The 15726-nt window shown below is 44.1% G+C and overlaps 1 protein-coding gene across 5 annotated transcripts in view; it reads right to left on the reverse strand.

Annotated features, from left to right (window-relative positions):
* Positions 1-15726, reverse strand: part of MYO5B (myosin VB) — a 291515-nt gene that overhangs the window by 102704 nt on the left and 173085 nt on the right. For all 5 annotated transcript variants that reach the window (XM_053408482.1, XM_053408479.1, XM_053408481.1 and 2 more), the window contains exons 9-12: positions 15476-15585; positions 12269-12534; positions 4121-4202; positions 2023-2163 (exon numbers count right to left, since the gene is read on the reverse strand). In XM_053408482.1, the coding sequence (XP_053264457.1) occupies positions 2023-2163; positions 4121-4202; positions 12269-12534; positions 15476-15585 (599 nt within the window). The remainder of the gene's footprint in view (positions 1-2022; positions 2164-4120; positions 4203-12268; positions 12535-15475; positions 15586-15726) is intronic.

Below are 15726 nucleotides of genomic sequence, written 5' to 3' on the forward strand. Positions count from 1 at the left end.
GCAGAGGTTGGGCAGCCGTCTGTCATGTATGATCTAGTTGAGATTCCTGCATTGCAGGGGGTTGTACTTGAGTAGACAACCTTCAGGGCCCCTTCCAGCTCTGCAAGTCTATGGTTCTAACACATGCAAAACTTGTACGGACCAGATATTGGCTGATCTGTCCATTCCTAGTTGCAGGTAGTTAAGAGACTGAACTGAGACCTCATCAAAACATGCTAGCACTCCAGTAACATACCAAATAGGTAAGCATCTTTGATGGCAAACCGGGACACTTGTATTGGTCAGGCTTTTCGTGGCTTGAGAATAAAACGTTTTAAGCGTTTTACTTTTATATTTACCCCAACATTTTCCTTACAACTTTTATTGCACCATTATCACCTCTTACAGCAATGCTACTAGCGCTTGAGAAAACAGTAAACAAATATTTATGCAGAAATGAAGCACAAAGTTGATTCATTCAGGTTGCAAAACAAGAAAGCTCAGCACTAAAAGACAATAGCTTTTTAAAGTTTAAAGCGCTTAGTGTCTTAATTACTCAAAGCAGATATACACCTAGGCGGAAAACACGCATTTCAGCAGTAACTTGACAGCCTTGTATCTGAAGAAGTGTGCATGCACACGAAAGCTCATACCAAGAACTAACTTAGTTGGTCTTTAAGGTGCTACTGGAAGGAATTTTTTGTTTTTTGTTTTGACAGCCTTTGCTTCTCTGTATCACAATCCCACACACCTCAAACGACCTATTTTATCTTCTGTTTAATTATTGTACTGAGTAACAAAGTTTATTTTTGAAGAGGCTTTTCCACAAAATTTTGCCATGCAATCAAGATAATGCCAACTTTGTTTACTCACGGCATCCTTAAAATGTGAGGATTTGACAAGAATGGACTTTTGCACAATTTATTCTTTATGCAGGTTCTGCTCACTCCCCTGCTTCCCCACACCCCGTGTCTGTTTCTGGAATCCTAAAGTGCTATCCTGCTTCCAGGCACGGCCAACAGCCAAAAAAACCCGTAACTAATTTCAAAGGAGTAAGGTAAAAGGTAAAGGGACCCCTGACCATTGGCCGACTCTGGGGTTGCGGCGCTCATCTTGCTTTATTGGCCGAGGGAGCCGGCGTACAGCTTCCGGGTCATATGGCCAGCATGACTAAGCTGCTTCTGGCGAACCAGAGCAGCGCACGGAAACGCCGTTTACCTTCCCGCCGGAGCGGTACCTATTTATCTACTTGCACTTTGACGTGCTTTCAAACTGCTAGGTTTGCAGGAGCAGGGATCGAGCAAAGGGAGCTCACCCCATTGTGGGGATTCAAACCACTGACCCAGTGATCAGCAAGCCCAAGGCTCTGTGGTTTAACCCACAGCGCCACCCGCGTCCAGGGCTAATTACTGTCATACATTTTCAGTTGGACCTATACTTAGTCATGTTCATAGACTTCTTCTTCCTCTTCTTCCTCTTCTTCTTCCAATTGTACCTTGGTTGACAAACGCCTTGCGACTTGAACGTTTTGGCTCCCGAACGCCGCAAACCCGGAAGTGAGTGTTCTGGTTTGCAAACCTTCTTTGGAACCCGAACGTCTGTTTTGGCTGTTGGCACTGTTTCCGGGCCCAATCAGCCAATCGGAAGCTGCGCCTTGGTTCATGAACGTTTTGGAAGTCGAACGGACTTCCGGAACGGATTCCATTCGTCAACCAAGGTACAACTATATTGTTATTGCCAATCATCCGACTGGGTTTCCCCAGCCACTCTGGGCGGTTCCCAACAAAATATTAAAAACACAATAGAACAACAAACATTTAAAACTTCCCCATACAGGTCTGCCTTCATAAAACAAGCAAGCAAGCAAACTGTGTGGCAGGTAAGTCAGGTAGCAAAAGGATGGGGCTGCCACAGCTCTGCTCTGCTAAGCGGAGGATTATAGGAGCAGCAAAGGCAGAATTTTCAAAAGCCTTTAAAGCTTATTGCTTATCGTGACACTCGTATAAATGGAGGGTGACCAAGAACGATTCTGGCTCTTCTTACCTTGCATTCTTCATCCAGCAAGTCAAAGATACCGAGCTTGGCTTCAATAAGGTCTATGCATGGCTGGTTGTCGTAAAAATCTATAAGTGTCCAAGGGATCTGCTCCTTCATATATTCCTCCTGCTCCAGCTTAAACACATGCTGCAATGAAAAGACAGTAAAGGTCCGTCTGGATTTAGGAAAAACTAATCTGATGATAAATGAAGGAACGTTCTCAAGGGCCTACTGGGATTTTATTTTATTTTTTCAAAGCCCAGACAGTAAGTAGATGCCTAGTCACTCTCTAGATTTAATGCCTGCTTTAAATTCAGCCAGCTAGCCCTGGGGATTATCTAATTGATTTTTTATTTTTGAATTTTATTGTTATTCATGTTTTTATACTGTGTTTAATGCTACTCTTATAATTAAGTGTTTTAAAGTGTTTTATATTTGTTGTTAGCCGCCCTGAGCCCAGTTTTTGAACTGGGACGGGTGGGGTATAAATAAAATTATTATTATTATTATTATTATTATTATTATTATTATTATTCCAAATGTCTGATTCTCAAATGGTCACACACTGGGACAGACACCCAAGGCATGGGGCCTGTGCAAAAATGGGCATTGAGAGTGAAACCAGAAGCACAGTCGTGTTGCTTTCTTCCCCACAGGTAAGTGCTGTGTGTAAAGTGCTGTGATAACACCAAGGTTGCAGGTTCAATCCCCACATGGGATAACTCCATATTCCTGCATTGCAGGGGGTTGAACTAGATGACCCTTAGGGTCCCTTCCAACTCATTCTTTCCCTGCCTCTTTTAAATCTAGGCTGACTGGGAAAGCGGCACCTGAGGATCACCATTATTAGTAGTAGCAGCAGGCATTTTTATTCTCCTCTGCATCTGAAAAAGGCTCGCCAAGTGGCTTTCGAATAGCAGTGGAACAACAGCACCTGCCTAAGAGACACAACAGAAAAGGAAAGGGGACTGGGAGGGAGGAGGAACAAAAAGCAAGCTCTGGCACTAATTCTTAGATACAAAGATCTTGCAGCCATTGGCAGGAACGGGGGGAAATTGGAGGGGCCCGAATTTGCTGGTCTTTCAGCAACAGCCAACGGAGAGGTCCAGCATATGCACTGCTCTCCCTCTCTCGCTGCCTGATGCAGGAGAGAGAAGAAGCTTGCATCTTTTCCTACAAATGTAAAGATGCAAGTTAGCACTGGGGGAAACAGTTTCACTGAAACTTTACAAAGTTGCACCAATAACGTTTCAGTGAAATGATAATTTCATGGTCATTTCTAATTCCATAGGACAATGACTGGTTAGTTTTGGTTTTTGCTTTTTAGAAATTGTTTGGCTAGGGCAAGGGGGGTGTTACCTGTTTTTGGGGAGGGTGTTCCTTGCTTTCTTCACCTGTATTTCATTTGTTATGGGGGAGGGGAAGGGGAAAGTGAAGAAGTATTACCTGCTTTTTTGGGGGGGGGAGAAGGGCTGACAGAACATAAACACCATTTCTTCTCTTAAATGTATATTTTGTAGTGTCCACATTCAGCAAGGCTGGAAAAACTTGTTTTTTTTATATTAAAAAAATAGGATGGGAAAACTTTTATTAGTCAAGACATTAGATGGTTGGGAACTCAGAGAGCCCTCCTATTACAAACCACTGTGATATATATTTATGATACAGGGGTATATGATTTTTTAAAAAATAAATAAATAAAACAAATACATGCAGTCTCTGAATCAGGGAGATTATTAAATACATTTTCAGCTACAATTTAGACACAGGCTACTCTTCCTCACAGGAGTAAGCCCCACTGAAACCAATGGACCATTACTTTAAGCAAGCATGCAAAAGATTATAGTCCCACCATGAATACTGAGGGCTCGTCTGTAATTCTAACATGATAAATAATACATCCTGTTTTCAGTGAAAACAAAATAACCTCAACTGAAAGAAAGGGGGGGAAAGCCTGTTGTGTGTTAAAAATGTAATGTGGTTGGAGACCCCCTTGTCATCTTTTACACATATTAAAAAATATTTGCTTTTCTATCTATCCCTCTTCACCACATTTCCAGACAATGTCACTGTAGAAAAATAAAAAACTATAAACCCAAATTACCGAGTTGAACTGCTGCTGGAGCTTTTCATTGGCATAGTTGATGCAGAATTGTTCAAAGCTGTTCACTTCGAAAGTTTCAAACCTGCAGACCGAAACAACATTCTCAGGTCAAGGCTACACAAAACCATTTCTAAAATCTGAATTTGTAGTTACATTTTAATCGTTTGATTTTTATTTTTTGGGAAGCCACCCTAGGAAGATAGATAGATAGATAGATAGATAGATAGATAGATAGATAGATAGATAAAACTTTATTCACAACAGCTAATGGCCATTGCAACAGTAAAACATTACCGTATACACAGAAAAGGAAATTTGATGTAAGAGCACAATTTAAAGTCCTGAATCAGCCGTCAGTTAGTGGCCCTTATTCTGATTGCCCCTGCTATGAACCTAGCAAACTTTGCTGTTATCCGCTCATTTTGATCTGATATTGTGGCAGTGGTTGAGCGCCCTGGGATGGTTAGTACTAGTGGGGTGATGATCTCGTTCCTCAGGTCTTTGTAGAGAGTACAGGACAGGAGGACGTGTGCCGCTGTTTCGGTGCTACCATCTCCACAGGGGCAAAGACGTTTCTCAGGCGGGATCTTTTGGAATCGACCCTCAAGTACCGCAGATGGCAAAACATCCAGTCTTGCAAGTGTAAAAGCACGTCTGTATTTTGGGATAATAAGTTTGTGCAGATATGGGGGCCAGAGAATCAAAATGGAGAGGTGGAAACTGAACATACCAAGGGCAGAATTTCCTTATAGCGGCCAGGTTGTTCTGATGCTCGATATCTTTTAGACGTTGACCAATTGGACTGTTTGCTTTAGCAAGGGCCACTCTGGGAATATGAGGCCCCCACTGTGCTTCCCTCCCTCTCCCTCCCTCCCTCCCTCCCTCTCTCTCTCTCTCTCTCTCTCTCTCACACACACACACCCCTCCTTCCTGAAGGTACTTCCTCTACTGCCTCTGAATCCCAGTTGTTGGAAACAAACAGGAGGTGAGAGGGCTCTTGTGTTTGAATCCTGCCGGCGGGTTTCCCAAAGGCATCTTGTTGGCCAAATGTGAGAACAGGATTCTGGGCTACAAGGGTCATTGGCCTGATCCAATACGGCTCTTATGTTCTGAATGCCCTAAACATCTAAATAAGCACCACCTTTCTCTCTGTCGCTGTCTCCCTCCCTCCCTCTGTATTTATTGCTGGGAAAGAAGGCGAAAACATGAGCTTCTTTCTATTCAATTAATAAAGCTTTTGAGAAGATAAAAAGGCAGCTAAGGCAGAACACTTCCACTGGACCATAAAGATAAAGGGCTTAAAATGTATTTTTGTTGTCATTTTTTAAGGGCTGCATTTGTAACTCTCCAGCCTCTGCAATCTTGTTATTTAATACAGGCGGCATTCGGTTAAAAATGTCCCCCAATTTCCCCGATTTTATCAGATTAAGAGCTCCTCTATTGTCATATATAACAGCTTAACTCTAACAGAGCAAGAGAACTGAAGGCTTAAGATAAAACCATTGGCTTAAGATAAAACCATTAACTTTTACAGTTTGTAAGTGTGCTGCTCCAATGGAAATCCAATCCCCCCATTTTGAGGTCGATTAAGGAAAGTTCTGCTCAAAGACTCAGATTTAGGCTGTTAAAAATGTATTTGTGATATTGCGATTTCAGCATGCAGCCTAAAAATTGGGAAATGAACTGTCCCTTTGTCTCCACAAAAGAAGGCACAAATACGGAATACAAGATGTTTTCCTATGATGAAGGATGATCCAGAGATTTCAGAAGAGCAGCTCTTCTGGATAGTGGACCAAAGGCCTGTCTCATATGGCTTATTATTTTCCAGAATGTCCAATGCCTCTGGAAAGACCATGAACACAACAAAGCTCTGATAGTCTCTACATTAGACTACTGCAATGCGTTCTATGCAGGGCTGCCTCTGAAGACGGTTTGGAAACTTCAGCTGGTGCAGAATTCGGCAGCCAGGCTGCAAGACGGTTTCAGCATATAACCCCAATCCTGGCCTGACTGAACTGGCTGCCAAACAGTTTCTGGGCCCAATTCAAAGTGCTGGTTTTGACCTATAAAGCCTTAAATGGCTCAGGACTACAGTACCTCAAGGACCACCTCCTCTTATATGAACTGACCCAGATCCTAAGATCATCCTCTGAGTCCCTTCTTTGTGTGCCTCCTTCATTAGAAGTCCGATGGGTGGCAACATGAGAATGGGCCTTTTCTGTGGTGGCTCCCTGTGTGTGGAAAGCTCTCCCCAAGGATGCAAAAATGTTTCTCTATAACCAGGCCTTTGGCTGACAGAATATTCTAAGGCCTTTTAAATGTGTTGTGGGAGAGGGGTTATTGGTTTGCTTTTGCTTTAGCATGTATTTTGTGTTCACATTTTGTAATTTCAATGTTGTGAACTGCCTTCTGATCTTCAGATGAAGGGCAGTACACAAAATAAACGGATAAATGAAATGGAGGCAGCGGCTCTCTCCCACTGTTTCTCCACAGCAATTAGTATTCACGGTCATTCTGCCTCTGATCCTGGAAGTATAACCATCAAGACTAGTAGACACTGATAGCCTTATCCTTGGTGAATTTGTCTAATCCCACTTTAAAGCCAACTAAATTGGTGGCCATCACCACATTTCGCTGACAGGGAGGACAAAACAACATTTCCTGCAATGACACATCAGCTGTAATCCGATGAGGATAGCCTGGGCTGCCAAATATGCAGGGTAACAAACTAAGTGAAAAACAGAGTTTTACTTTTTCTTTCTGAGTGTGAACTGTAAACATGGGAAGTTGCCAGTCCTAGCCTCACTTCACACAACCCACCACCTCCCAGCCTCAGTTTCCCCATTTGCAATACTGAGATAGTAACAGCGATCCATCTTGCAGGATTGCCGTTACTGAGGAGGGCATTGTACAAAAATGTGTGAATAAAACGAACTCGCTTGTGCAAACTTCCCGCTCCATCTCTCTCCAACACCAGGGTCCCCTTCCAGATTGGGCCCACTATTCACAACAACACCATTCACACAATAGTTAACTGGGGGCATCTGACTGGCCAGTCTGAGAAGAGAATGCTGAACTACATGGGACTTTGGCTCTTATGCCCTTATGAATTCATACATGACACACAAAACACCAGAGACAGGTTCAAGAGTACTTGTTAACACAATGTATGAAAACACCCTAAGGCTGGAAACATTGTGGAGTTTTTAAAAGTAAGCTAGAGAGATGGTATTATAAAGCCTAAGTTACTAATTCCCCTTTTCTTCTTCTTTGTTGTCTGGCTCTTCTTTCTCAACAGAAACCCAAAGCACAGACAATTTAAAAAAATTAATAATGCATCCAGTCATAGTTATATCTCGTCTTCTTCCAGATAACACAAAACCATGTATACAGGGGTTTATCTAATTTCATTCTCACAGCTACTAGGGCTAGGCTGAGAAAAGATTGACTGGGCCCAAAGTCAGCCAAGGAGTTTCAAGACTGAGCAGGGATTTGAACCCAGATCTCCACAACACTAACAGCTACAGCACACCAACCTTCTGCAAAACAGAATTCTTTTCTTTTTATTTCTGAAAAAATCAGAAGCTGCAATTATACACTCCCCAGGGAACCAAAACATTCGGCAGGATGAGTACTGGACTAAGTCTGAAGGAAGCATTGCTTATCATGAAAAATGTAAAGCCACAGAGATTTCAAATTGAAGATGAAAACAAAATCTTAAAAACATGTACAATTTGCCAAAATGTTTTAGCTTTCTGGCGTGTTGGGCATTTTTGCATTCTGAAGTCACCTAGTAAGTTTAATAAGACACTGGCGGTTCTGCTGGAAAGCCATAACCAAAGGATCAGCCTGCCCACAAAGATTTGAAAAGATCCAACTGTCCGCAGTGTATGTTTTTCTATGCAGAAGATATGCTTAACTTTTGTCTTCCAAGCCCATTAGAAGCATTAAGAGCATTAATAATTTACTTGCCTGGGGCTTGAGGGTTATAACTTCTGGTTTCAAAACTGGAAAAACAGCCATGGAAAACTCAAGTAATTTAGTTCAAGACTTCTGCTTAACTCACCAGGCTACTTGACTTCCTGGGCACATGGTTATTTTATTAGAACTATGTGTGGGCATAAAGAGAGCTGGACCATAAAGAAGGCTGATCGCCGAAGAATTGATGCTTTTGAATTGTGGTGCTGGAGGAGACTCTGGAGAGTCCCATGGACTGCAAGAAGATCAAACCTCTCCATTCTGAAGGAAATCAGCCCTGAGTGCTCACTGGAAGGACAGGTCGTGAAGCTGAGGCTCCAATACTTTGGCCACCTCATGAGAAGAGAAGACTCCCTGGAAAAGACCCTGATGCTGGGAAAGATGGAGGGCACAAGGAGAAGGGGACGACAGAGAACGAGATGGCGGGACAGTGTTCTCGAAGCTACCAGCATGAGTTTGACCAAACTGCGGGAGGCAGCGGAAGACAGGAGGGCCTTGCATGCTCTGGTCCACGGGGTCACGAAGAGTCAGACACGACTAAACGACTAAACAACAACAACATGCGTGGGCAACCTGTATCTTCTCAAGTTGCATGATGCCCTCAGGAACCTTCTGCAGGGCAGACTGAACAAGTTCTAAAGCAATGAAAACCACAGAGAAAGTCTGAAATGCACAATCCAGGGATATCCTACACTTAAAAAATAATAACAGAGTCTTCAAGTGAAAATCACCTTCCATTATATTTTACAATTTGTCAAGCTCTCTCACATTCTTTGATTAAGTGACTCTAGATTTTTAGCTGTTGGGAGGCAGTTCTAGGCCCGACTAAAATGTGTCAAATATGGCTGAACATGAATTAAAACTCTCTCGCCAGGAGAATTCCACACGCATTTCCATTTGGAACCTTAGCTTTGGACATGATGATGTATGATCCCTTGCCATATCCCCAAGATACATTTCAGTATATAACAAATTGAGGTGGGTAAAAATTCACTGCATGTACCAGGCCATGGCTGCATGCTGTTTGTGTTAATTTGATGAAAGGCATGCAAATAAAGCATGCATACTAATGACAACGGTGCAGCCCATGATAAATTTTCACCATGGCCCATTGTGCTCAGCTTACTGTCCCTTTCCTTCTGCCATAAGAATGCAAGCTTTTAATGTTTGCTGCTGTATTACCTCTCTCGCCCTGACCTAGCCACTGTGATCCACACGACGGTCACCTCCAGGCTTGATTACTATAACTCACTCTACGTGGGGCTGTCCTTGAGACTGACCCAGAAACTCCAGCGGGTGCAGAATGCCACAGTGAGACTCCTTACGGGATCCTCGCCACGGGATCACATTCACCCGGTTCTATACCAGCTGCACTGGCTCCCACTGGAGTACAGGATCAGGTTTAAGGTGCTGGTTTTAACCTTTAAAGCCCTATATGGCCTAGGACCCTCATACCTATGGGACTGCCTCTCCTGGTATGTCCCACAGATGACCTTATGGTCTTCAAACAAAAACATCTTGGAGATCCCGGGCCACAGGGAGGTTAGGCTGGCCTCGACCAGAGCCAGGGCTTTTTCGGCCGTGGCCCCGATCTGGTGGAACGCTCTGTCACAAGAGACTAGGGCCCTGCGGGACTTGACATCTTTCCGCAGGGCCTGCAAGATGGAGCTGTTTCACCAGGCCTTTGGCCAAGGCACAGTCTGACCCCCTCCTTCTGTAATCCTCATAGAACTCTAGCCCAATGGTTGCCATTAATTTGATTCTGAATTGGTTTTAGAATGTATTTCAATTAGTTGACTGTGATTTTATGTAAACTGTGCTATTTTTACTGTTAGCCACTCTGAGCCCAGCTTTGGCTGGGGAGGGCGGGATATATATATATATATATATATATATATATATATATATATATATATAAATAAATATATTCCCCATCCTTTTCCCCTTTGATGCAAGCATTCAATATGACCAGGTCCAGCTTGTTAGACAAATACCCAAACTTGCAACCCTTATCTTTTGAGTGCCTGATTGGTATAGAATGGGCTTCCTCTAAGATGGGAGGCGATTCGTGGAAGTGAGCATACAAGTCATCGTCAGACTGGCCAATTCTAGCATTTAAGTTGCCTGCCACTATCACTGAGGCTGCAGGGAACTGATTCATCAGTTTGTCAATGTACAATTCCAGCCTGGACCAGATGTTTTTTAGGGTGGTATATGAGAAAATGATTATTATTATAAGATAGCCCTGCTGGATGAGACCAAAGGCCCATCTAGTCCAGCTTTCCTGTTCTTACAGTGGCCAACTACGTTATTCTGGAGAGGCCAGCGGGACGCAACTGGGCTCCACTGCTTCGCTTCTGCGATTTGTGTCTATGCAGACGTATCATTAGAGAGAGGTGCAACAACGAGAGACGACAGCCGCTAATTCTCACCAGCATCCCTAGCAGATAAAGCTCTTTTGCTGAAGAGATCATATTCCTGACGTTTGCTGGCAAAGCTCATTGCACCGAAGCGTCTCTTTGATCAATTAAACGATGCCACTTAGCCCAGTTTGTCTTTTTTTTGGGCAGTGATTCCCAACCCCCTTCTCTGACAAATAGGCATAAGCACCAGATGCTGGGTGAAGAAAATGAATTTCACACTAATAGACACCCCCTTGCCTAACTTAATCTTTCACGGGTATTAGCCTTCAATTCAGATTCCTGTTCTCAGCTCAGATGTCTCTGACTGGCAAGCTTTTTTCTTCCTTTGCATTGGTCTTATGCCTCTCTCTTTTTTCCTGTGTCGCTAATAGCTTTTGGCTTGTCAACCCTCCATCCTTGGCAGGGGGAACTCTCTCTGAAATCAAGAGAACTTGTATGGATTTATTAGGTTACTTAAAAAAAAAAATCCTTCGATTTTCACACCTCTTTTGTTTTGTCCCATTGATCAAAGAATTGGAGCATCTCCTCTGTGACAAAAGGATAAAGAAATTGGGTTTGTTTTTTTGTTTGTTTTAGGAAAATAGTGATGATGGGAGATGGTCCATGGAGACAAAAAGGATATGATTATGAATGATGTGGACAGAGAAATATTTTCTTTCTGCACTCATAAAACCAGGACTTGGGGTCACCCAAACAAGTATGATTGACAATAGAGGCAAGTCAGACAAAAGGAAGCACTTATTCACACCATGATTAACTTAAGGAACTCATTGCCACAATATGTGGTGCTGACCGCTAGCTTAGTTTTTTTTAAAAGGATACAATTGGAACCTCCATTAATCAAGACATAATCAAGACATGACTAACACTGTTGGAAACAGAGGGCTGTACTACCTCACAGGACTGTTGTAAGCAGCAGCAAAATTATATATGCAAAGTACCCAGTACTCCACAGCTGTGATTCTCAAACTGACATTTAGCTGCGGCTGCAACTGTGGCCACGGAAGACACATGGGGTCTGCACTTGTTTCCCAATTGCAGTTTATTTATTAAATTTGTAAACCACCATTTATCCATAGATCTCAGAGCGGTTCACATCATAAAAAGAGCTACCTCTCTTTCAATCAGTTTTGCAAATAACTTCCTCCATAGTCTCAGCAAAAGTCTCGGCCTGCATTTGAGTAAAGGTAAAGGTAAACGGACCCCTGACCATTAGTCCAGCCGTGAATGACTCTGGGGTTGCGGTGCTCATCTCGCTTTACTGGCCAAGTGAGCCGGGATTTGTCCTCAGACAGCTTCCGGGTCATGTGGCCAGCATGACTAAGCTGCTTCTGGCGAACCAGAGCAGCGCATGGAAACGCCGTTTACCTTCCCGCCGGAGCGGTACCTATTTATCTACTTGCACTTTGATGTGCTTTCGAACTGCTAGGTTGGCAGGAGCAGGGACTGAGCAACGGGAGCTCACCCCACCGTGGGGATTCAAACCGCCAACCTTCTGATCAGCAAGCCCTAGGCTCTGTGATTTAACCCACAGTGCCACCCGCGTCCCTTTGCATTTGAGTAACCCTCCTTAAAAGTGCTATATAAATTCTGCCAAGTATTAGTGTTATGTTTTCCTGCATGGATAAGAATACGGCCACCCCATCAGCACACATGGCTCTAACCATTTTGCAAATTGCAATGCAAACAATCTCAAGCGTCCAGCAAAAACCTTGTCCTGGCAAATGAAAACAAGCTTTCTGCCTACCCGTAAATGTCCAGCACCCCGATAAACGAATGCTGCTTGACCGTGGTGTGCAGGGCCTTGTTGATGTGCTGCACAATCCAGTTGAACAGCTGGGCATAAATGTGCTTGGCCAGTGCATTCCTGGCATTCACAACCTGCTGGACAGACATGTTCTTGATATAGGTCTCCGAAGTGGTGACCAGCTTCCGATGGCAGAGCCAGTGCTCCATTTGGCTGTGCTCTACTCCCAGCAATCTGCAAAAATTATGCAGGTGTTCATCCTGTTTCTAGGATATAAAGAAAGATATCCAATTCAGCAAAGCATGCAATGGGGGACACGGACCAGATGATAAGAGCCCACCCACCCCTCTGGTTAACGGGGGAAAGGAAGCGAGGGATGGAGGCTTACGTTCTGAGAGCTGAAGCTCACTTTGAGCGATGACGCATTTACAGAATTGCGCTCCCAGTTTCATTTATTCCAAATGAAGCGATGTCCAAATTCAGCTCATAAGGTCATCAAGGCTCTTAACAACCTCACTGCTATTTTAACCAGTCTCGGATTTGCCATATGCTGCTATTTTACCCATGATTTCCCACCTCCTATTGGTGCAGTAATAAAGCTGCTAGCACATTTGCAAAGCTAAGCAGGGTCCGGTATGGCTTCCAATTGGATGGGGGACCATGTGTTGAGATTCTTGCTTTGCGGGGGTTCGGCTAGATGACACTTGGGTTCCCATCCAACTCAACAGTTCTATGATTCTATGTAGACCAGTGGTGGGCCACAGGTGGGCTGGGATCTACTAGAGAACCTCTGGGTAGATTAGCAAAGTATCTTACTTCCAAATACAGTCATACCTCGGGTTACAGACGCTTCAGGTTGCGTTTTTTTTTGGGTTACGGGGCACCAAAACCCGGAAGTACCAGAATGGGTTACTTCCAGGTTTTGGCAGTCGCACATGCGCAGAAGTGCTAAATCGTGCTTTGTGCATGCGCAGAAGAGCCGAATCGCAACCCGCGCGTGTGCAGATGCGCCACTGCAGGTTGCAAATGTGCATCCTGCACGGATCACATTCGCAACCCGAGCGTCCACTGTATTTAAGAACAGGACCTCTCCACACCCTGCAGCCAGTTAGATAACGGAAATGAAGAACGTTTACTATGGTGCCCTCCTTTCAACAGTGTTTTCATGCCTATTCCATTGCTGCTTCCTTTGGAAAACTTGCCACATACTTCTATTTTGGAAAATAAGGCATACACCTACAACTAGGATCAAGGTCAATTTGAGCCTCACACTTATTTAACCCTGAGAAACTGCATGTTAGTAAAAAAATTGGGCAGCCAGCAATTGTAAAACAGGGACCATGCCTTGAACTGAGCAAGGGCTGAAGGGTCAGGAATGTGGTTCTGTGCCACATGCCTCAAGGCGGTATCTCCTAACCTGACTGTGAACGGCAGCTGAGGCACCACTCAAGTTTTTGCCATGTGCTCCTTGGCAATTGACTGCCATACACAAGCCAGGACAGAGACAAACAGAGACTGTTGCTCCCCTGTAAGCAGTGTTGTGAGTGGAGGGCCACACAAAGCCAATCTCTTCTCTACGCAATCACATTCTGTTACACCAAGTTGCCTCATCACTAATTAAACGAGTTAACAGACGGATCTAGCGTCACAGAGCTGCACTTACATTTTAATTAAATAACACCAATGATATTAAGGGAAGACAACGCTACAAGTGAAGATTTGTTTATGTACCCAATTGATCAAAGCCCTGCAATTAAAACAGCCCATCTCTTGGATAACAGCGACACTGCAAAAGCACATTTTGATATTTTAATTAAAGCAGAAAACTTCCCTGAAACAGGACATCACAATGGCCACAGATTTAACAGAGCGCTAGGTAAAGGTAAAGGGACCCCTGACCATTAGGTCCAGTCATGGCCGACTCTGGGGTTGCAGCGCTCATCTCGCTTTACTGGCCGAGGGAGACGGTGTACAGCTTCAGGGTCATGTGGCCAGCATGACTAAGACGTTTCTGGTGAACCAGAGCAGCGCACGGAAACGCCATTTACCTTCCCGCTAGAGCGGTACCTATTTATCTACTTGCACTATTTATTTACTTGCACTGACGTGCTTTCGAACTGCTAGGTTGGCAGGAGCAGGAGCTGAGTAACGGGAGCTCACCCTGTCGCAGGGATTCGAACTGCCAACCTTCTGATCGGCAAGTCCTAGGCTCAGTGGTTTAGACCACAGCGCCACCATTTATATTATTGTATTCATACTGCTTGAATAAGAAGCACGTAAGAGACGAAAGTGGAACTTCTAGTACAACTTTAGAGTGGATTCCTTTTTTTTTAGATGTGTTACTCATGAGCTTGTGTTTTGTTCAGGCATTTTTATTTGGGAGGTACGGATGCTGCTTTAAGGACCAGCACACTCTGAATACTTTCCCCATGCTTAACCTACACATTTATAAGGAGGGAAATACAAGAGACTTCGGTTCTCTAACTGCACAGCTAAAATTAGCTGCTCCCCAGACTTATAGAATCCCAGCACTGCAGAGTTGGAAGGGACCCCGAGGGTCATCTAGTCCAACCCCCTGCAATGCAGGAATATTTTGCCCAGCAGTGGGGGGGGGGCTTGAACCCATGACCCCAAGATTAAGAGTCTCATGCTCTACCGACTGAGCTATCCTGCAAACTTAGGCGAGTGGGATAGCTGTAGCACAATCCCGAAAGAGCCCTAAATTATTTTATCAGAATTTGGGGACAAAACAAATGGCACAAATGGCCTCTTCCATGTTTACCGTATTCCTGAGATTGTATTGTTGTTTTAAACTGTTTTTAACACAGTTGCACCTCGGGATGCGAACGGGATCCATTCCAGAGCCCCATTTGCATCCCGAACGGAACGCAAGACGTGACGGTGCGTCTGCGCGTGTTGCGTTTTGCTGCTTCCGCGCATGCGCGTGATGTCATTTTGAGCACCTGCGCATGCGCGAGCGGCGAAACCCGGAAGTAACACGCTCCGTTACTTCCGGGTTGCCGCGGAGCGCAACTCGAACGAGCTCAACCTGAAGCACATTCAACTCGAGGTATGACTGTATTGTGTTTTAATTGTTGTGACATGTCCTGGGGCCTCAAGGTGAAGGACAGGTAATTAATTAATTAATTGCTACCATTATTATTATTATTATTTATAACAACAGCAGCAACAACGCAGAGAACTTACTGATATACTGGAGGATTCTCCATCACGTTCTGGTTGAAGGTCCACATTTCCTAAGTGCAGGATAGCAGCGAGTATCTTAAAAATGGCCAACTGATGGGAATCCTTCACTCCTGAAAGAAACAACCAATATCCAGTCTTCACAGAGGGAATGTGCCTGGAGAATTGCTTTCACGTGGCTGCAGGAGATCCATAGGCTGTGATTCCTGCTCCTGCCCTAAGAACCTCAGCCTTAAAATAACAGCAGTAACAAC

The sequence above is a fragment of the Podarcis raffonei genome, chromosome 11, assembly GCF_027172205.1.
Source record: "Podarcis raffonei isolate rPodRaf1 chromosome 11, rPodRaf1.pri, whole genome shotgun sequence".
Taxonomy (NCBI): domain Eukaryota; kingdom Metazoa; phylum Chordata; class Lepidosauria; order Squamata; family Lacertidae; genus Podarcis; species Podarcis raffonei.